Source organism: Gallinula chloropus, assembly GCF_964237585.1.
Source record: "Gallinula chloropus genome assembly, chromosome: 1".
Classification (NCBI taxonomy): domain Eukaryota; kingdom Metazoa; phylum Chordata; class Aves; order Gruiformes; family Rallidae; genus Gallinula; species Gallinula chloropus.
Window position 1 is genome coordinate 13,239,235 of NC_140085.1, and position 22,588 is coordinate 13,261,822.

The window sequence follows — 22,588 nt, forward strand, 5'->3', positions numbered from 1 at the left end:
AAGAATAGCAATGAACCAAAAAATTACATTTACTGTAGACAGTGACAGAACAGAGAAGACCCTTTCTATGGGAATTCTGCTCCAAAATGTTAGTAGAAAAAATAAGACAAAAATGACATAATCTGTCATCAGTAATAAAAGCAGTCTAAAAATCACTGGTTAGTTGTAGTTTAAGAGAAGTTAATTTTCTTCACTTAATATTTATTTGGGTGAAGTAATTTAGGCTATATTAACAGGAGTATACCCAGCAGATTGAGGGGAAATTATTACCCTCTTTTTCCTTAGCACTCATTAGGACCCATCTAGAATACAGCACCCAAGTTTTGGGCCCTTCAGTACAGGAAAGATAAGAAGTTATTCAGAAACGGCCACTGAGGCATTCTAAGGTCTTTTCAATCTTGAATTAACCTGAAATCATTTAATTGGAGGTAGAAGGTGTACTAACAGCAGGAAAGTGGCAACTAACTGGAGGTAGGAGATGTAATGTCCAAAATATAGCTGTATCTGCATGGCACAATGTCAAATACCTCTGTGGTCACTCACCACATCTCCTAGCAGTAGTATATTAATATGGTGAAATGTGCTACAGTTCCAGTGTTTCCAGCTCATGCATTCCCAAGTGACATAAAATGATGCTGCACAGACGTACCCTAAACATATGCAGTTAAATGTTGTAGCAATTGCAAGGTAATACTGAATCAAAATGGGCAAAATAGGTCAGAAAAGGGAATATCTTTTAGTGCCAGACACTACTAGGAATAGCATAACCTAAAAAGTCATCTCACTGGGAGAATCCTCGGGGCAAAGTGAAGAAGAACTCCTTTGATTTAAGAATGCTTATTTTGATAACTCTGTTCCCCTCTCTACTTTCCTGTAAGAGCAAAAGACATGAAGGCCTTGGAAGTGTAAATATCATTATCACTTTACTCAAAAATGCAGTTAATCGTGCACTGAAAGTATTGTCCTTGTTCTAGAAATCACACATATGAACTATGTTTTACAGTCCAGCAAATCACAACAGCTCTTGCTCAGTACAGGAGCATGAACCTCATGTCAGTAGGTGTTTGTGCTTCAACTACTGTTAAAATTGAGGCAGTCATTCAAACAGAGTTGCTACTGCCCTCAGAGCTGTGAGTTCATAGTTTTGCTGCTTTGAAGCTGACCCAAAGCTTGAGGGGTTACATAAAAGCTCCATCTCTGGGTGTCTGTCAGGGGAGTTAAAACCAGCTCTGTCTGGGAAGCTGTAGGACCACCTCATGAAGTCAGAGCAGTGCTCCATCCAAGCCTCACATCCTTTTCCCACCCTCTCTGATGGGTGTACATTGCGCTGCTCCCACGTAGCCTATCAGAAGTGACTGACACTCCCTCTGACCTGATGAATTGCCACAGAAGTCTTGGAAGTTCCCAAACTGAGGATGTCATTCTTGTTCCCAGGCTTGAGGTCCTGGTTAACTTTTCATGTGATGTGCTTTGCAAGGGGTTCATCATCGCTGTTGATTTACAGACCTGCCTTTGCCCTGCAGAAATATTCAAAATGCCAGGTGTACTTTTTTACCCCTGGTACAGGCACAGAATGAGGGCAAACTACAGTCATCGTCTTGGAATAGATTATTTTTTCACATTTAGTGATAGGCAGCACTATAGTAGTTATTATTTAAATAAATTGTTATTAGGTAGTTAGAAGCCAGTTTTTAGATGTGGATGTAATTTTGACTTACTGGTACTAGCTTAAGCATCCAGTGCCTCTAGCACATTTCTTCTTCTGTGTTCTATAATGGTAGAAATCTTGTCTCCCCTTTGTCAAAGCATTGCTTGGGATGTTGTCAAATCCAGCACAGGGAATTATCTTGCACCAAACTACAGTTGTGATGTGGGACAGATCAGGAGTGGAAAACGAGTGACAAGGACTGAATGAAGAGATTTCACAGGGCAAAGCAAGGGTGTAGACAAGGTCAGCCATGCCTCAAAATTCTATCAGGAAAAGAAGATAAAGTGTATAAATAAAGAAAAGTGTTTGAGTGTTACATCCAGGATCAAGTCATTTTGGCTGGTGCAGAACCCGAGGGTTCTTAGAGTGCGAAGAGATTAAAAAAAGAAAATTCACCTGGTGGGTTTCTGACCTGCTCCTAATGAAAGGATTAGTTTCCACTGCCCCTAAAATGTATTAGTGGGCTTTCGCTCAGACCTTTTCTCAACATTAAAGGGTGGTTTTGCTTCTTCAGGCAGCCCACCTAAATTTGACCTTAACCTATACTTTCTTTGGCTACACATAGGTTATCAAAATCTTGTCATCTCCAGAGGTATTTCTTTAAAGGGCTCAGTGTCGTATTCCCAGCTGAATGCTTGGGAGCTACAAACTATATTTTTACTTTTATTTTGGGGTGGATCTGGACTGCTTTAACATCATGGCTCTGTAGAGACCTTCCCAGGCACCTGCCTTTGCCCCCCAAACTGCAGACATCTTTTAGATGGCCTGTTTTGGTGGTAAGGTGGTTAAGCTGAGCAAACTACAGCCTGTTTCTGAAGTCCTGTCCTGAGGATCACTTTCATGCTTTCCCCAATAAAAATACTTGCAGCACATGTGGTTCTGCAGGGAAGGGCATCTCCTGGGAACATCTTCTGTCAGCAGTGTGTGAGGCTATGGATGAGGTGCGGAAGTGCTTGGGGTGGCATTGCCTCACACGACAGTTCTGAGTGTCACATTACTGCTAGGATAAAGTGAGTTAATGAATCTACCCATTGCATTACATTTAGGATAATACTCAATAGTGTGTGTGTTCTCTGTGGTAAAACTCCACTCTTATGGAGCATTTTAGGGCATCAAGATGAGTTCACTATCTAAATCCCATGGAAAAGCAGTTACAGCCAGCTGGAAATGGCCAAAAGGAGATTTCTGGATTAATATGTCCTAAAGCTTCGTGGAGTACACTTGTCATGGCCTACTTCAGGACAGGATAAGTGTACTCCATACTCCTTTTACCGTGACTTTGGAAGGCACCTTTCTGTAGTAGAGCTTGTGATCCCCTTCAAATTACTTAACACCTTAATTTCTGTAGAAAGAAACCTTGTGCTGTAAGCAGATCTCACTAACCGGCAACTTCCAGTGAAATTGGAAAATTGGCAATTTTTCCATTAATTTTACTGTAGCGGGTACTGTCAATTAGCACAGTTATAAAGTGTAAACAAACTGAAAGTATAGGAATAATCAATAAACATTTTTTTAAATTAAAACCAGAAGGCTGTTATGATCTTCCTCCTGTTTGGCAAGTGGAATTTTAGATCTCATTTGCCCCTACACTGCATATGCCAATGAGTGATGGATTTTCAAAACATGATAAAACAGAGGCTAATGAAAGAAGTTTCTCTAATTTCTCAAAACATGCAGTCTTAACTAAAAAACATAAACCCAAGATAAGTCTCTGCTGACTGCAGAAAACAACATTCTGAAATAAGTCACATTCAGCCCCAGAGTTTCTTTGAACTCCTTGCAGTTTAGAGATAAAAACCAGCTTATTGATCAATGATAACTGTGTGATCTACGGCTGTTATTTGTGCTGCAGTTTCACCCGTGCTTCTTCCCGCGTTAGAATGTGCCTGGAGACACGATTTTCTGTGACCAATCTGCAAATGCTAGAGAAAAAAGAGCTTTGGAAATTAGGGTGTCCATCTCCCTAAGCTTGGAGGTCTGTGGAACAGAGCAGTGAAAAGCCACATGCAGTGTGAATGGAAGATACTTGTGACTTGTGGGCAAAGGATCTGGTTTCTCATTTCTGCTTAGCTTTGAAATTCAAGTTTGAACTGTTCTTCTACCTCCTCAGTGACAAAAACACACTTTCTCATGGGTTTAACTGCTTGTTTAACTGGTAGTACAATTAGGAGCCAAAATAAATTGTTACATAATTTAGTTTTTCAAATCAATACATGCTATTCATAATAATGAAATAACCCTAAAAGATGGAAGATATTTGAATATAACTGAAAATACATAGCTGCTGTTTGCAGGCATGAGCAATTCACTGTTTGATAATTTTGGAGAATAAAGCATGGAGTGGTTTAACTACATTACTCCCCTTGCTACACAGCTTTGTCCTCCAGCGTGTTCCTGAAGAGGTCTGGAAGTGGTGGGGCTGCTTTTGTGCTTTCAAAGAGCAAACTCCTCCAGTTTTCTTAGCACAGTGATGGGAAGGGAATCAAGGTTTTTCCAATGATTCCACATGTCCCATTTTACTTTCAGGATAAGCCAGAATGAAGGTACTTAAGTTCCATTGATTTTTTGCTGCCAGGTTTTTCTTAGATCTTCAGATTTCTAAGTTATATGCACTCCTTCCCTCCTAGCTTCTTATGCCATGCTGTGCCATTCAATGTGCTCCGTATCGACACACAACAGGATGTTTCAATTCATAGGTTCATTAACCTTATAAACAAAAGGGATTATTGTCATCTGCAAGGATGCAACATGCCACAGACTTCTATTTTCTAAATGACTGTTACGTAAATTAACCCATAAATTTCAGTAAAATATTTTATCTTGATTATCTATTAGACCTGGTAGAAAGTCCACCACACTCAAGCTTCCTACATTTTAGATTATTCAGTAGCAATGAAATTACAGATGTTCACATTTAATATATTCTCTCAATTAAAATCTGATATGCCGGAGCCTGCTGGTTGAATAAGAAGTCTTGCACCTTTTGAGAATTGAGGATATAATAAATATTCATGTGATCAGCTGTATAACATTGAAAAGGACAGCTGGCTCAGAAAGGTTCATTTGCTTGGTTTACTATCTATATCCGTTAACATTAAAAGAGATTGCAAGAATTTATCTGCCAGAGGGTTTAATAGATAAAGTAGAGGTTTGGTTTTTCACCTTAAATGATCATTTTTGACATTTAGCTACTATATAGGAAAAAAAAAGTGGATCTACTTTCTACAAAATATGGTCTCAACAGTTGTGACTGAAAGAACTGAATAGGTGTAAAAAGAACTCTCAATTTAAACATAAGACCATTATTTGTTGGTAACATCTTCCTAGAACAAGCTATTTCTAGCATATGGGTCTCCCAAAGTGAGGAGAAATCATTTTAATTTCCAGAAGCCAGAGGCTGATATAAATATGCAGTGTTAGAAGCAGTATTTGCATTCAGAACTGCTCTGGCTTTGTGTACAGCTGACCCAAGCATATGGACCCTCAAGTGGAAAGCCACAGAATTTACTATTTCTTATCTATGACAAGAAGGTGTGGGAAGGATGTTAATTTGGATCACGGAGTGTAAATGTAGGTGATTTTATCAAGTAAAAATAATAATATATAGAAAAAACGGGGATGTGTAGGCATCAGTAAGTTGCTGGAAGCATACCTTACCCATTTTCTAAGTGCAAAGATGTCTTTCAAATAATTTAATCTCTTAGTTTTTAATTTTACTTCTGTCTTGATAATGAGTTTAGCATGATTAACTACCTTCTGGGAAAGCATCAGCTGCTAGGTTCTATAGCTGGGTCAGTTTGTGTTCCTGACATAAATGCTGTAAGTATCTGAGGGAAATTTAGGGGGAGAGCTGATGACATCCAATATCCTAGAAGCTTTGGTGCACTCAGAAGTCAAAAATTCCTGAAGTCATGATTTAAAAAAAAAAAATTTGATCCTATCAGAAGAGGCATCATTAGGAAATGCTTTTGCAGCATTGCTGTTCTCTGCTAGATTTTCTTGGACCTAGGATTATAACTTCTGCTTTTGGAAAAAAAAATTCTTAAGGTAGATATCCATAAATGTCTCTCCTGAGTATCACATTTTGGATGATTTGATAGCAATAGAGAAAAAATTCTTACGTATGCATATTAAAGGACTGTATGTTCTTATACATATAAACTGTTTCTCACTAATTTCCTGTATTTTCAACAGTTAAAAGGATTCCTATAAATCCCAGTTTACCATAATATTTATCCCTTCCAGTCTTACCATTGTGTAGTCTGAGAGAACTAAGAAATGTATTGTCCTCCAAAGGAACTGCTTGTTTTCTGTGCTCACTCAGCATGAATAACAGGATTCTTGGGGATGGGGGAAAATAACCCCAAAAAATAGCTCCTCACCGCACAAATCCAAGTGTTTCTGTTTAGCCTGCTAATACTGAATGATGCTCAGGTAACCGAGTGTCTTTGAAATAAGTGGATCAGATTCTCTGCAGAGTCTAATCCAGGCACGTGCTGCCACTGTTAAAAATATGCATGTGTTTGGAGAACAGCTTGTGGCAAATTCTTACAAGAGGTGTGAATAGATTAGTAAAAATTTTTAAGGGCGAGTGGAATCATTTACCACCAGCCAAGTGACCTGGAACTTCCTTTAAAAGACTGCATTATTAAATGTTCTGCTTACATAGAAAAAAAGGGCTGAAGATTCAATTCAAGAAAAAACTATGATGTGTTAACAAACCCCTAATTAAATATCAAACATAGGAGGTTTCTTCCCAAGAAGAGGCCTGTGATTCTGGGAGAAACCAAAGAGCCACATAGCTCCATGCTGTCCCTGGCCATGACCAGCAGCAAAGGGGACAGCACCTACCGCAGACAAGGACCTGGCCCAGGCTTCTCCCAGTTTTCACAACTTTCTGATTTAATCATCAGTGGATCCACCCCCGTGAATTTGCCTGTGAATCCTTTCATTGCCCTGCCCTTCCTAAAGGTTTCCCCCACCTTCCCTTCTCCAAGTTCCAGGGCTACTCCTTTGAGCAGAGGCTGTTTTCTGCTGCTTCTCTGAATCTTTGATAGTTCTGTGCTATGGTTTCTGAGATGAGGACAATGAAACCATCAGCAACACTCAGACTTTAAGTGTACAGTAGCCATAGATTGCTACATTTGCTATTCTTTTTCTAACTCTTAAAGTTATATTTACTGTTCTACTGAGTTTATGTTTTCAAAGAAGTAGACACGCTTATTTCAAGATCTCTTGAGTGGTAATAATTAACTTAGGACTCATTCTGCTTAAGTTTAGGCAAGGTTATTTTTTCCCCATATGCATCATCTTGCATTTCTTTTGATGAGATCTTGTCTGCCACTTCACTCAACCCACTCGGTACTGACAGTTTTACAGCTCTTCCACGCCTGTTTTAGATGTGACCGTTCTGAATGACAGAAATCCTCCATTATGGAAATTCACAGCTCATTTCTACCTTTGCTCCTCTAGCTTTTACCTAATTAATCACCTACGACAGTAGTTCCTTCTTATCCCTTCACAGTATTTCACCAACAATGGCTCTTAAAAATTAAGAGTTTTCTAACATATTCTAACATGTTCATTTTTTGTGAACAACCTTCACAACGGGTAACATGCATCCCTTAGAAGCATTCATGAGAAATCCTTGAAAAAAATCCTCCCCTCTGAAGACAGCAGCAGGGACAATGGTGGCCAGGAGATTGTGGCTTTGGAGGAGACTCAAGCAGAGCTCCACTGAAGATAGCAAGCAGGGACCAGAAACTCCTTGGGATTTTACTGAGAAAGAAGGAGCCAGGACATAAACTTCTCGTAGTATCTAGAAATGCACAGAAACCAGCTTCTGCTGAACGGGTCTGAGTTTCTTTAGTAATTCACTGGGTTTGCCAATAAACCCTGATACAGCATGCTGCTGGTCTCCTCCACAGAATCTGGTAGAGTTAAGTTCCTTTTGCAAAAGCTTTCCACACCCTAAGTTGCAGCAAGATCATATGACAACATCCTGCACCAATACAACCTCTGAGGATGAGCATTAAATCCTCGAAAAATAAAGTGCAGTTGAAAAGGTACCTTGACAAACACAAGCTTTGTTCTGAAGGTCACCTGATGCTGACCTTCTCATAGTATGGCAGAATGGAGTGCAGTGATACCCAAACACAGAGTAGATACCTTTACTGGGAAGGTAAAGGCCATTTGGCTTAAGGGGAAGAAAAAATGCATACAAAGTTCCTCCTTTTTCTCCCTCCAGCTTTGATTTTAGCAGACATCTCACACATGCAGACATCTGCTTTCTTCACTTGTCAGGTGCAAGAAGTCCAACAAAAAAATTGTTCTGGAAAATTAGTAGGACTTCCAACCCACCTCCCTATCCTCCTCACTACTGAAATGACATCTTTCCTTAATAATTTAGGCTAGGAAAAACATCTTCTATAGGTTTAGAAAGCACAAGCATGAGAATTTCAACTATTGCATCTCAACCATAGTAGTTCCCCTTTTTTTCCCCTTCAGAATTCCTGCTATTTCATACAAGATGGTCCTTTTCCAGGTCTCCACTGCTGTGTAGTACAGACATGGTAATTTCAGACAGACCTTTTATTATGTATATGAGAAACAGGCCCATTTTAGTCTTAGCTTAAATGATTCCTGATGACGCTTTGAGAAGTGATTTGATGCAAAGGGTTCTATGTGAACGTAAAATGTTTCAGCATCAAGTTATTCTTTCGCTTGTTTAGTTATTGGTACACACACAAGGCAGTTACACCTCAGCATCGAGGGCAAAATAAACACAAGTTTTGTACAAAGTGTGGCTATCCATACCTAACATATTTGAAATGTAGAAAGGTTTAGATAATGCGACATAAATTGGGTGCTTATTTCCTAAGCGCCAAGGCATTTCTGAAGTACACTAGTTTGTTCCTGTATTATCAAAGTCATAATTTAATGTACGTTCTTGCCTGAACTACAGCGGTAAAGAAGCATGCTGGTTGATTATGGTTTGCACTTCAGAGTACTCACTTATAATTTTAGTTCTAAGAAAATTAAGTTTGAACACCGTAAACAACACTTGTGTCTATACTAGAAACAAAAGTCACTTTGAGGTATGTGCATTGTGCCTTTGCATGGGATGTGCAATATGTATTTGTCACCATCACCTTCAGGAAATGTTCATCAGAGGGATGAGAAATTTGTTCTGCAGTGATGAAGTATTCTGAATGCATCTCCTGTCAGAGCTTTGTTTGATATGAGCACTGATAGCCTAGATATTTAAAAAAAAAATAATCTTGACTAATCCTTTCTTTCACCTTTTCAAGAATTTTAAAGATATATACTTTAAAAAGAAAAAACTCCACATTTTTGGTTTTTAATAACAGCTGTTATTAAACTCTAGTTGCAGGCGGATGATGGGGCCAAGCAGCTTTGTGCTAAATTTACAAAGACTGAAATGTGGGATTGGTGAGGGATACGCAGACACGGGTTTGATATTGATAGATTATACGGTCAAATTTAATTGTGATAAGAATATTTATGAGTAGTAGAAAGAAAAATAGCATGTGCTTTGGGGAGTCTAGGTAGAGGGAAAAGTCAGTTATAATCTATGCCTGTAAAAAGTGGAGGGGAATAGAGAAGAAATACTGGGAGAAAGATCAAGAGTAATATTTAGAAAACTCATTGGTAAATGAGGGAAAAGGCAGAACAAGAGAATGGATGGACTACACAGAAAGATGGAGAAGCACAGAGGAGAGCAAAAGGAGAAGCAAAGTTGATCTGTAATGTTTTGAGATTCTTTGTGTCTATTTGATATAGTAAATGTGTCTGTGCACTCATAATTAGTTGTAAATTCATGCTGGTGTACATCTAACTAAAAGCTGCACACCTCAACAAATCTTTAGTATGATTTCTATAGATCAATTAATGTATCTGAATGGAGGAGGAGAACAATTTAGTGAGCACTGGGCATTTTCAGTAATAACATCTATTTGTATATAAAATAAATCATGTTTGTAGTGCCTCTGTTGCAACATACAAATAAAGAAATTCTGCAAACTAGGAGGTGGGAGGCAATTTATGACTACTACTTATTGTGCAAATTTATCCCCTTCACTGTTTTAATGCCTTATTGTTCTCCTGATCTGTTTATTATCTTGTTACGTGCCAGGTTTGCAAATTAGCTGAAACATAAGCTGATTTTGGACTTCATATGTGTATACCGTGTCTATATGCACATCTGGATTCTGAATTTTGAGTGATATCTGCACTGTGTTAATGCAAATGCATTGTATAAGAATTTATATTCTTAAATGTTTATGCAGAAGCCATTTTTTAATTCATGTAGAACTTTCTTCCGAATGAGCTCCTTTTCTTCTGCTTGTGAACATCACCATTTGTTGCAGCATATTTTAACTGTGACTGTTTTTCCTTGTCTAGCTGTACCCCATAAAATCGGGCGGATAATTGATGGAAGTCCTGCAGATCGCTGTGCAAAACTTAAAGTTGGAGACCGGATCTTAGCTGTGAATGGCCAGTCTATTATTAACATGCCTCATGCAGATATTGTGAAGCTAATTAAAGATGCAGGTCTCAGTGTAACTCTTCGCATCATTCCTCAGGAGGGTAAGTCAATGGCCCTTAAAAACAGGAAGAAAATTTTAAGTAGCCTCCAATTAGCTTGAATTATGTCACTGCTTGAAAGAACATCTTTTGTTTCACTTTCTCAGCTGTAATGTACAGCATGCCAAAATTACAGCCTTAGAACTAGCTGGAATAAAATTTGAATTCTTGAAAAGGTTTCTAGTTATGAAAAGGGTATCTAAAGCAAACCTGCAGAAACCTAAGAGCGAGCTGAGTACCAGTCAGTGTTAATGTCTTTTGGAAGTGTCGCCTCGTACATGGAAAAGCAGCCAACATGAGAGCCAGGTTTGAGTTCGTTCCCTTATCCTGCTATAAACTATACCAAAGTTTGGCTCACAAGAGACTGCAGTGGCTGTCACCAGGGATCTTCAGCTACCTGTGACAAAGTGACGTGAAGAAGGAGTTTGGGTTTGCTAGCTTCCTCCATGTGCATCACTATAAATGCACAAAGCCGGAAAGAAATGAACCCTAAATTATCTCTCTCATTTGCAAGGTGAGGGTAAGGGACAGACCTTCTGGTCATAACTCCACAGCTAATCAGTGAGGATCTTTTGATGTTTGGTTCATAAGTTTTGGGGTTGCTTTCAGGGCATTTTTTAGCTTAGTGATGTGTTTTAGTTTCATGATGTGCTGTACTGGTGTATGGAATATACTGTATTAATGAGACCTCAGCTTTATATCTCAGCAACAAATACTATTAGAGCTAGGAATGTCACACAGCAAGTAATGTAATTACTTAATGATCCATGCTCCAGTTAGATGACTTTCACCTTCTGCTGCTACATCCAGCAACGGGACATGGACTGCAGCTGGGGGAAGTTATCTACTTTGTTAAATGAATTCAGTGAAGGGAAAAAACACAAGCATACACAAGTTCAGAATTCACACCAAAGAGTTGCTGTATAATCACCAGAGGTCAGCTTTGCAAGCAAACAAGTGCGATGCTGCATGCAGTCCATGCAGTTTATTTAGGCCTCCTTGGTACCCAGATAAATTCATACTGGCAAATTGCTACCAGTTCAGTATGAGAGATAGTCCTTAAATTACAAAGAAAGCAGAGGTACATCTGAGATGCAGTGCTACAAGATGCTCTTGGGTGGTGAGAAATTATGTGTGTCCGAGTCACAGCTTCCCTGTGTGACTATGTGATGACACTGGACACCTCATTTGCCTGCTGATATTAGCTTCCCAGCTTATAAAATTAGGAAAAAAATCCAATACCCCTATAATGTACTTTCAGGTGAAAAATACCATTTAAATGCAAAGCAGTTTTAAAAGCAGCTTATGACTTGACTAGTTCATCCATAGTTATGAGAGTAATGTAGAAATGAGGGACAATATTCCCAATCTTCATCTCTGAAACTTCGCAATACAAAAGAGACTCACAGATGCAAAATGGGCAATTAAAGCTTTAAGCATAGTAATTACACAGACAAGTATTGCTTATGCCTGCATGAGGAGTGTTTTAAGTGCAAATATACAAGCTTTTTTGATAATTAAGCCTAAATTGAAAAGATTTTTAATAAAGTAGACAAAAATTTTAAAATAATTATGAGCATAAACTAAATGAGTACAGAGATGTTAGAAATGTGCAGTCATGGGGGAAACATCAAAAATAAAACAATTCAAAAATCACACTAGATTCAAATATAAAATTAGACAAGACCTGGGTCATGCACAGTTATATCTGATAGGGATGCTCGGCCATTCTAGGCACTTTGCACCACACAACACAGTCCTCACTCATTCTATTGCAAACAGAAATAAAACAATGGGATGTGCACTTTTGTCGTTGGTAATGCACCAGCAATTACTTCGGAAGTGCTCTGTCCTCTTATGGGTGGCATCTCACTAATTTACACTTCTTGATAAGAAATTGCTGAGCAACATAACCATGCTAGTGTGTCAGGAGGAATATATTTGATATGAACTCAGTGCCAAATGTCTTTCCCCAAGTACCGCAGGAAACCTGGAAGAAGATTGGCATCTCTGATTTGTAACAAGGCCACATTTCCTACCCCAGCCTATCTTTCGAGTTTTATGTTTGGACAGAAGGATTCTGGTTTTCTGCAGCATTCCTATATGAAACTCTGGTTATTTGGCACAATACAGTGAAATAAGTCATAAGTGTAGCTGGCTACTCAGAATTTATTGAGATTGGTTTTGCTGCTCACAGCCCAAAAATTTTTTTTAAAAAGTAAGGAGACTCTTGTTGAGCTCAAAGACAGCAGGAGCTAACACGAGCACACCAGTGTTTTAGCTTTCGTGATGACAGTCTGTCATCCCATAACAGTACTGAAAGCAATAAAATTGTTCATTTTCTCAAAATGAAAAGTTTTCAAATATCAGTATTTCTAGCCTTTAAAAGAAAACATGAAACATGGAAGCCATTTGCCTTGTTCAATTGGGTTTTAAATAATGGAGGTGTCAACTAGAGTTATAGAAAAGACCAAGATTTCAGATCACACAGACTATCAAAAGGAGCCCATTAGGTTCAGATGTCTTAAAGTCTAATTATAACCCTAGAGAGTAAAAGCGACAAAGCATAAATTTTCAGAGGTAGCGTGTGACCAAAAATTATTATTGTCTACCTTTGCCCTTTATTAAATGTCATGCTGTGACAGGTCTTTAATCTCCAGCTTCCCATTACGCAGAGCTGAACAGCCCAGCCTCGGCCCCCAGCTCGGAGAAGCAGAGCCCCATGGCCCAGCAGCACAGCCCCATGGCCCAGCAGAGTCCCCTGGCGCAGCAGAGCCCCGTCGCCCAGCACAGCCCCGTCGCACAGCCACCACCTCCACAGCCCCTCCAGCTGCAGGGACACGAAAACAGGTAAGAGCATGAGGACCACAGGACACCCTTGTGCTGGGTCTTCATGCTGTTCCTAGCGGCTGTGAGCCATCACTTGTGGGGCTCCAGCACCTCGCGATCCTGAGATTGCCCACACAGAGCATGAATTGTGCATGCCAGGATGACCTGTAAGTCTTCTTCAGGCATCAAACATTATTATGAACAAAGTTCTAGCCACATCCTCAAACATCCATCAGAATCTTATCTTTGCCAAGAAACTAAACACTGAATATTCCTTGCTAATAATTCATTGCTAACATCCTTGCTTATATCAGCACAACTTACAAAGCATGGGTACATCAGTGACTGATCCTGAGGTGGCCTTTTTTTTCCCTTTTTTTCATTATAATGGGTCTTTTTTTTTCTTTTCCTATTACAGTTCTGAGGTCAAGAAGATATTTTTATAACAGTTTTTATCTAGGGTGTTATCTTTTTTCAGCCAATATCTCATGTGTAATTTATGTATATACATTGACAAATTTATCTGTGATGTGAATTAAACGGTAGGGGAATTGAAATTTTGTGACCAGCTGTATTGAAAGCTGTGTTTATAAAAAGCACGCTCAGTCTGCAGGATGATACAACTTTCTGTGATCTCTAATCAACATTATTTAGTCTGTGGATTAATTTTTGGCACGTTAAGTGAGGCTGATTACACTGACTGTCTTTATGCTAATCTTCAGTAACCAGCATACCTCATCAAGACCCTCTTCCCCAAATAGTAGAGGGGGAATTGTAACTTTTTGCCTCTGAAAGTACTTGAGTTCAGTTGTAATTTAGGCACTCCACCCTCAATTCTCCTTGCTTAACAGATGCAGCATTTTCACTTGCCCAAAATTATTTTCTCTCAATTAATCACACTCAGCAAATTTCTTTGCCTTATATTTCATTAAATACTTTTTCCAAAAGAGATTACCTCCTACAACATACGTGTCTGAAAAAATCCAATGCAGAGTTTTCACAAAAGTGTCTCCACACAGTTTTCAGTCAGTATTAAATGTCTGTTGAATTGGAAATTTTCAGAGGACACCGGTAAACTATATTCATTAATAAGTTCTGAAAAGAAATTCTGAAATAGCTTTTCCAAAAAGCATAAGCTATAACTGGTCACGTCACCATTTACATATTCAGCAAAAATTTCAGTGCCTCCAACTGTCAGTAAAAGCATCATCCTCTGGGATACAGCTGTGGCTGTATATTGGAAACCTGCCTAGTGACGACTCTTATTCCAGTAAAAGGTCCATTCTTGCCAGTTCGTATAGTGTCATTTTTTCACTAGATTTTTAAAGTCAGATTACAGCTAGTTTATATAGCCACATACAGGTTCTTTATAAGACGCATAAATTGTTTCTCTACCAAAATCAAAATACTCCTAAGGCATTTAAAGCCCTTAGGAATTCTCACTGGTATTTTTATTTCCAATACTAATAAGGGTCAGCATCACAGCAAGCCTGTTTATTCTCCATCTTCTTTTTACAGGATCACGATACAGAGTAAAGGAAGTAAGAAGATTGCATGTATACATGCAGGTCTTATTATAGATACCAAGCACAGGTTTTAAAAGAGCATACGGCAGTAGGCTATTTTCATCTCCTTAGAAAAGTCAAAGGGAAATAGTTCTGATATTTTTGTGTCTGGATAGACATTTAGCTAATTAAAGCTAACGTGTAGGAAGATTTGCCATAATGTTACTGTAACTGTACTAATAAAGTGATGAAGTTTTGAAACATATCTTGAACCATTTTGAAATGTTCAGATTATTTAGATTATCACTTCAGTGATAAATTGAGTAAAAGCAGTGCTCTCATTCATTCAAAATGTGGATTATTTTCTAGTGAGTGCTGTGGGTGTTTTCACATGCAGTTTCATCTCCCAGGCAGGCAAGATAAGTGGGAATCAGAATGTTTTTCCTGCTCCTGTCCCTGAGAGCATAACCCGGATCTCACAGATATGAGCTGGAAAATTGCACAGTATGACTCCAGGGAAAACTCCTTATGTCCGTGTTCCAAAAGCTCTCGCTGGTTTTTGGATGCCTTGACTATTTACCCTCAAAAGTTTCGCTTCTCTGGGAAAAAAATCTTTTACGCAATTTTGCATTCAGGCAGCTTGCTTTTTCCCCTCAGTATTGCATGTAATGCACAGCTTTCATGCTTTGCCACTTCCTGAAACTGAGCCATTTTTCTTTTCTCAGTTATAGGTCAGAAGTAAAAGCCAGACAGGATGTGAAACCTGACATCCGGCAACCTCCATTTACAGACTACAGGCAGTCCTCAACAGACTACCGACAGCCTCCACTGGACTACAGGCATCCTCCGGTGATGGATTACCAGCAGCCACCACCTCTTGACTACAGGCAGCCGCCCTTGATAGATTACAGGCAGCATTCGCCTGACACCAGGCAATACCCTCTGTCAGAGTACAGGCAGCCCCAGGTACAAACTGAAATACTGCAAGCACTCCTGAACAGAGCGAGGGGTTTGCGGGGAGAGATCATGTATGATGGCAAAAAAGCTGATGTTAAAACATGGGAAACATTGAAAAAATTAGAAACAGGCCCTTTTATTGCTGATACTCTCAGTTACTATTTCTCTGTAGAGAAAATTACTTCAGAGCCATTAATATTAGTGAAGAACTATGTGATTTGTCAAATAACATCATGTTAATAAATGTGTGACTCTAAAGTTAAATAGGTGTTACATTTAAGTTACTGGATTTTTAATATAAAAGTGCTAATGTAAGCTGCCCTTGCACCAGCAGAGAATTTTTTTGTATTCCTAGGAACATGATACAGTCATCAAAGTGGATGTACTTAGGTCAGATTTGCATTTTTACGGCATTGTCAAAAATGAATATTTTTATCTAATACGAACAAATAACTAAATAAATTAATAGATAAAAACTATCCTGACAGATAAAATTATGTTTCTGGTTGTCAAGCATTGGAATAGGCTGCCCAGGGAGGTGGTGGAGCCACCATCCCTAGAGATATTTAAAAGGCGTGTAGATGAAGTTGAATCAGAAGTAACAGAGGAAGTTCCTACCCAGACCCCTCTGTGATGCTGGTAGTTAGGGTCCTCCAAGATAAAAATGGAAAGATGAATCTCAGCCTCTGCAGAACATGGAAAGAGTGAAACTCAAATCTACTTCCCATGTCCTCCTCAAGCACATTTTAACCAAAGTGATGAGAATTGCTGTACTTCATGGTCTGTACAGTCCAGCCATTTGAAGTTCTTCTGGAAATATAGAAGGTGTCTCTCCTACCGATTTTTAGTGGTGACGGTGCTTATACAGGAACTGTCTGCTACCTCACTTGCCAAATCAGCATTTCATGCACAGATGGGAACATTTGCACTTGAGTACCATGAAAGTATGAAAACCAGTAGAGAGCCTTTGTACCAGGAAACTGCTGGATGATGACCTTGCAGGGTGGTTTAAACCTAGGCATTTACATTTCACTAAAGTCCCTTCAGAAATGGCATAAATCTGTGAAAAAGTATTCTTTGAAGGTCTCTTTTCTTGTATCAGTCAGATAGATGCACTTCAGAAGAGGTGTATTAAAAAAAAAATGTATACCATGGTATCCATATCTTTCATTATCTTTCACTTTGTATTTTTCTATACAGGACTTTGATTATTTCACTGTCGATTTGGAGAAAGGAGCCAAAGGCTTTGGGTTTAGTATTCGAGGAGGAAGAGAGTACAAAATGGATTTGTATGTGTTGAGGTTAGCAGAAGATGGACCAGCAATAAGAAATGGAAGGATGAGGGTAAGTGAATTGTATTGTAACATTTAGTCTTTAAAGGTATGTTTGCTGATGGGGTTCAAAGAAAAAGCAGTTTTTTCATTGCTGATGAAATTTTAAAGAACCAATGCCAAGCAACTCTAATATTATAAACTTGATGTGGAAGAGTTGAAGTAGTTACTTGAAACATATAGCAGGTCTGTACAATTTCTTTGCAGAATACATGTATTAGTCCTTGTTGATAATAGCTTACTGTTTTATACATTTTTCTCATTCTTTTACTCCTATCAAAGCAACTTAAAAATCTCTGATAAAGAGTTTAGTATTGGCAAAAATAACAGCTACATCTCTAATTACAAAAGCAAAGCAATAGCTCTATGATACATTGGATGGCTATGAAACCTTAGATCTGGTCTGTGTTATTTACTAATTTGTTCTGGTTGTCTACACAGTATTTGCTAACTTTATTTATTGATATTACTCAGTCTTGTTCTTAGGGATCAGTGTCCACTATTTGTCTGCATAGGTCTTAGAAATCATAACACCACCACATCTAAATACTAAATCTAAAAGCAGTCACTTAAGAAATTCCATGACTAAAAAAAAAAAAAACCAAACCCTGAATTTCCCTGTAAGAAAAGTAACCTAATCAAAAATAGAAGTTTTTAATCCATCCAGTTGTAGCACAGTCAACATTAAAAAATTGTTTATGTACCTAATTAGTGCAGCCTTGTTGAACCAATATTTAATTATAAAGATGGGCAATGGAAACTGTGTTCTGTACAGTTGTAATAGCAGATTCTGCAAACGTCATGGTGGTTGCACAGATTCTGTTTTACAATAATAACAATCTCATCAAGTTTGACTTCACACTGGAAGAGCATTGTCATCGGTCTCAATATACAGAGACTTTCTGTATGTAACTCAGGAGTTTTAGCACACTTTGAATCACTCTCAGTTTGCCCAGTTAGTCCTCAGTCGTACCATAGAGTGCAAAGCCCTGGCACTGGGGGTTTGCATAAGGGAGCAATGGCATAAAGGGCCCCTGTGACAAAGAGGCCAGGCAAGCAAGTAGGCAGGCAGCAGGTCACTGGGAACTACTCCCACAATATCTGCTGTGTGTAATGCAGTGAATTACTGCTGCAGGTAGAACTTTAACCTAAGAACATCTTCTCTGGTGAGCATTTTAATTCTTTCCTTCACTGTAGTACTACCATAGTCAGTTGTCCCTAAGGAAAAGCAATAAGCAAGGTGCACATTATCAGCCATAATGAAGATGAGGAAAATATTGTGCTTTTGCTAAGCCCTGGAATCATAAATTTGGAAACATAAGGCTAAGATTATAGGAAAATGGAAGAGCAATGGCTTTAGAGAGGGTTCATTTCGAATAATAGCTTGTATTAGGCAAAATTCTAACCTATTAAATGTGTGCATCATTTGAATAAACTAGCACCACAGAATAAAGTTACACTATCTGCTCTGTTAACAGCCTAAGTATACTGAATGTGTAACACATCTACACAGAGTTTTCAATTTCATTGGGGAAAATCCTGTACCTTATGATGAAAAATGTTAATATATTTTCTAAAACAATTTATTTATAAAGCTTTTTTTTGCTCATGTGGCCAAAATATACAGCCAAGTGTTATTCTGGCCAGATAGTTGTAACTGGGGCTTTTATCCCCTTTAAAAGTGATACTCTTTGAAATCAGTTTTACCCTCCAGTCTTGTGACTGAGTCTTGTGCTGTAGTCTCCTGTTTAACAGCCATTTTAACCTGACAAATGGGTTTGGAACTTGCAAGACTTTTATTGCCAGTGACCTGTAACTGATGGATCGTAGAAGCTCAAAAAACAGCTTTTTCAAAACAAAAATAGAAAGAAAAAAAATGCTGAAAGAAATATATAGGAAGATGAGCAATGAAAGCAGAGTTCTGTACCTGTATCACCTTTCCCTTTCCTCAGCTTATAGCTGCTGTCAATAATGCAGGATCATTCATATTTCTTGCCTGGAACCACCAGCCTGCTTGCTGCAGTTCTGTTTCTCTCTATTTAAAAGATGCACCTCTATGGCAAAATATCACAGAATCACAGAATGGTAGGAATTGGAAGGGACCTCGAAAGATCATCTAGTCCAACCCTACTGCCAGAGCAGGATCACCTAGTCTAAATCACACAGGAACACATATATATGGAGCATATATCTTCCTTGTATTCACATGGAATTTCTTATGCTCCAGCTTGCACCCATTGCCCCTTGTCCTATCCCTGGCCATCACTGAGAAAAGCCTCACTCCATCCTCCTGACTCTCACCCTTTACATATTTATAAACATTAATAGGGTCACTCCTCAGTCTCCTCCAAGCTAAAGAGGCCCAGCTCCCTCAGCCTTTCCTCATAAGGAAGGTGTTCCACTCCCTTGCTAAACATGCAAACACCTGTTTAGTAGTGCTTCTCACTTCACATGTCATTGTCTCTAAAGACATTCTCATGATCCTAGGCTTTCAGCAATGGGGATAGTAAATGATGCCTATGTGGTAGGATCTTATCAGGAGCATTTTCCACCTAGTAGTTCCTGTCATGATCTACCTACCCATTATTATTTTGCTTCCTATTTCCTCCCTCTTGAACAGCCTAACTGAAGTCTTACAGAAAAACATGAAACAGATAAGACAAGGTGCAGATCAAATTTGAAGATGAAATAACGCATGTAATTTGACTATTCTCACTCACCAAACCAAGAAAAGAAAAATTAAATCATCTAAGCTGCTGAAAAAAAGGAATATAGAAAGTAGTAAAGAAATGTATTCAGCAAATAACGTATTTTTTCAGCCTAAGTATAGCCAGCAAAAGCTCTGATAAAAAAAACATTTGTATTAATACAAACCTCCCTCCTTTACTGAAACAAATAAAATAAACTGTAACAGAGTTATAGTTGCTGTGCTGTAGCAGAGCTACATCTCTATTAGCAGCTTTACAATGCTGTACCATTGAAGGAATGCAATCTCTCACTGAAGACAGCTCTGTCAGTGGGCACTGCAAAAGCTTAGCAATAAGATGAGCCCAGCAGTGATGTTCCACCACGTGTATGTATGGACACATACCAAGAAATGTGACAGAATCAAAAGTTTCTGAGGTCTAAATACAAGCAAAAGTTAATTCTGAAAAGCCTACTGCAGCAAAAGTTTACAGAACTTGAAGCACGTGACTCAAAATACTTCCAGTAAACTAAATGAGATTTCACAAGGAGCAAGATATCATACAAATTAGAAGCAATGAAGCACATTTCATTAGATCTAAGAAATAGACTATAAAAGAAAAAGTGACCATCCAAAACATTACATGGCAGATAGACTTGATGATAGCTCTGAGTTCTAAAGATTTATCTCCACTCTCTTCTTCAGGATGAGGAAATACCAGGAATGTAAGACTCTGTCCACACCATGGCAAAAAAAGAAGGAGTGAATAGGACCGTGTCTGTGCTCCATAAGACAAGGGTGCACTAAGAGTCAGGAAAAAAGTTTGGAGAATTATTAGCGGCTTTGAGATCTTATATCCAGAACTAGCAGAAGTCTGAGCACAGCAAAACTCCATTTCTCAAGTGATCCTGTCAGTGGGGAAAAAAATTGAATCTAGTTGGAATTGGCAGTATTGGAATATAAAACTGTGAGGCCTGGTCTCAGAGTAGGGCAAGAATATTGTGCACACTATCAGCGATAATAGCGTTGACTTGAATCAGCCACCAGAGATGATGGACCACAGTCCCCAAAGCTTTTAAAGATTCAAATGCTGCCGGCAACAATTTTACAGGTCTATTTAGGTGATGCTCATGATAACTCATATTGAGGACAATGATCAGCAGAGGTATGCTCACAGATCTCTATCCCTTCCTGCCTTCGAGAAGAGGAACTACTGACTTCTCTCAGGAGGATTGTTAAGGATGGACGTAGAGTTTTATAGACGTGTGAGATATGATCAACAGATCTCTTACTGCCTTGAATGATATCTCCTGCAGCCAGCATGCTTATTGAAACCAGCATCAAACAAAGAGCCTGTGGCTGAGGGCTGCAAAGATACAACATATCTTGCACAAATGGGTTTGGTAAATGCAAAATTCATGAAGAATGAGAGTGAAATGTGCTTTTTTTATACACAATGTGCAACTGTGTCAATTTGTCACTTCGTGAGTTACATCCTTTTTTCACATCTTCCATGAAAGTCATACTTCTCATCTCTGACATTTCTAGTTTCATTGTCTTGTCAACTCATTTTTCTCAGTCCATGTACACCAGTTAGCCCTATCTCTACCTTCTTATATCTCCTAATACCACATTATTTTTCTCATTCTTTTGTAGATTTTTCTTATATATTTGCAGAACAGACATCTGAAATACAGGCACTGCAAGATTTTATACTTCCTTTCTTTGCAGTCCTCCTGCAACTCTCAATACTTTTCCGTTTGCTGCTTTTCCTGCAGTCTGTGCACCTCTCTTTGTTTCAGGTGTATACTGTTGGAGATAAAAATAGGCACAAGGGTCAGGCAGCTCTGACAGCATCAATTATGAGCTTCTGTGCTGTTGCAAGGGATCCTGTGTGGCTTTGCTTGGTCTGTTCTAGCTGCCAAGTGAGCAGCAGTGAGACTCACAACAGTAACCCACCTATGCCGAGTGTGAGTTCAAAGCATTGTGCAAACTAGCACAAATTGTGTATTTCATCCTTTCCCATGATAATGGAGTTCATAACGACCTTATATGTGGTTATTCAGCAACCTTCATCCACCTACACCAAGAATTATTCCTAGCAAGAAAGAATTCACAGTTCAAGACTCCAAAAAGGCTGGCAGACAAGAGGGATCCTGCCTCTTAGTTGGAAGGAAACAGAACTAAAGTTTGAAATCATGGAGGGCATAAGCTTTACATTCAAAGCAGCTGTCAAAACCCATGTATAAGTGTTCAGCAGCATTCAAAATTGACATTTCCCTCTTTTTAAGAGTTCTAACCATAAGGTCAGGCAACTTCTGGGTTGTTTTTTTAACCTTCTGACAACATGACTTTCACGTTCATGTTTGCAGTAAGAAGGACAGAACACCTATGAAACTCAACCCAATATTAAAACCTTCTCTCAGGTCGTAGGAGACATAATCTGAAAAGCCTAGAGGTCAGGCTTCTGAATGTTAGGGTGTCATGTAGTGGTTGCCTATTGCTAAGTATGTCTCCTAAGATAAATTAATTAGGATCAAGGTATCTTCAGGCTTCTCAAAGGAATAAGCAGGATGTGGGCTCTGTAAATGCTGTGTAACAGTGGAGTTTCACAAGGAAGTATAAATCAATCTCTCCGGAGCATGATGCTTCTGAGCATCTCAAGTCAGGCACCTGGAAATCACTTGAGCTATTCAGATTCAGTGGCTAGATAGGCAGAGCTGAAAAGTAGGCAACATTTAGAGCAGCTTTAGTTAGTTATATCCCTACAGAGTTTTACACCATGCAAAGCACAAGTCTTTCTCTTTTATGTTTATTATGGGGTTTTTTTTCCATTTCAGCTTTCTTGATTGCTTGTTGTTGCACACATTTACCTCGGTGTTCATCTAGTCACTTTATGACTGTATCTGTTTTTAGCAGACCTTGATTTCTAAGTTTTTAAAAGATCAAAGTCACATGTTTCCAC

General features: G+C 38.8%; 1 protein-coding gene across 2 annotated transcripts in view; it reads left to right on the top strand.

The window, feature by feature from the left end:
- The window catches only part of MAGI2 (membrane associated guanylate kinase, WW and PDZ domain containing 2), a gene marked incomplete at both ends in the record, with an annotated part of 744,090 nt that overhangs the window by 688,332 nt on the left and 33,170 nt on the right, over nt 1-22,588 (top strand). For both annotated transcript variants that reach the window (XM_084265916.1, XM_084265917.1), the window contains 4 exons: nt 10,133-10,318; nt 12,991-13,165; nt 15,375-15,615; nt 16,807-16,950. In XM_084265916.1, coding sequence (XP_084122042.1) covers nt 10,133-10,318; nt 12,991-13,165; nt 15,375-15,615; nt 16,807-16,950 — 746 coding nt within the window. The remainder of the gene's footprint in view (nt 1-10,132; nt 10,319-12,990; nt 13,166-15,374; nt 15,616-16,806; nt 16,951-22,588) is intronic.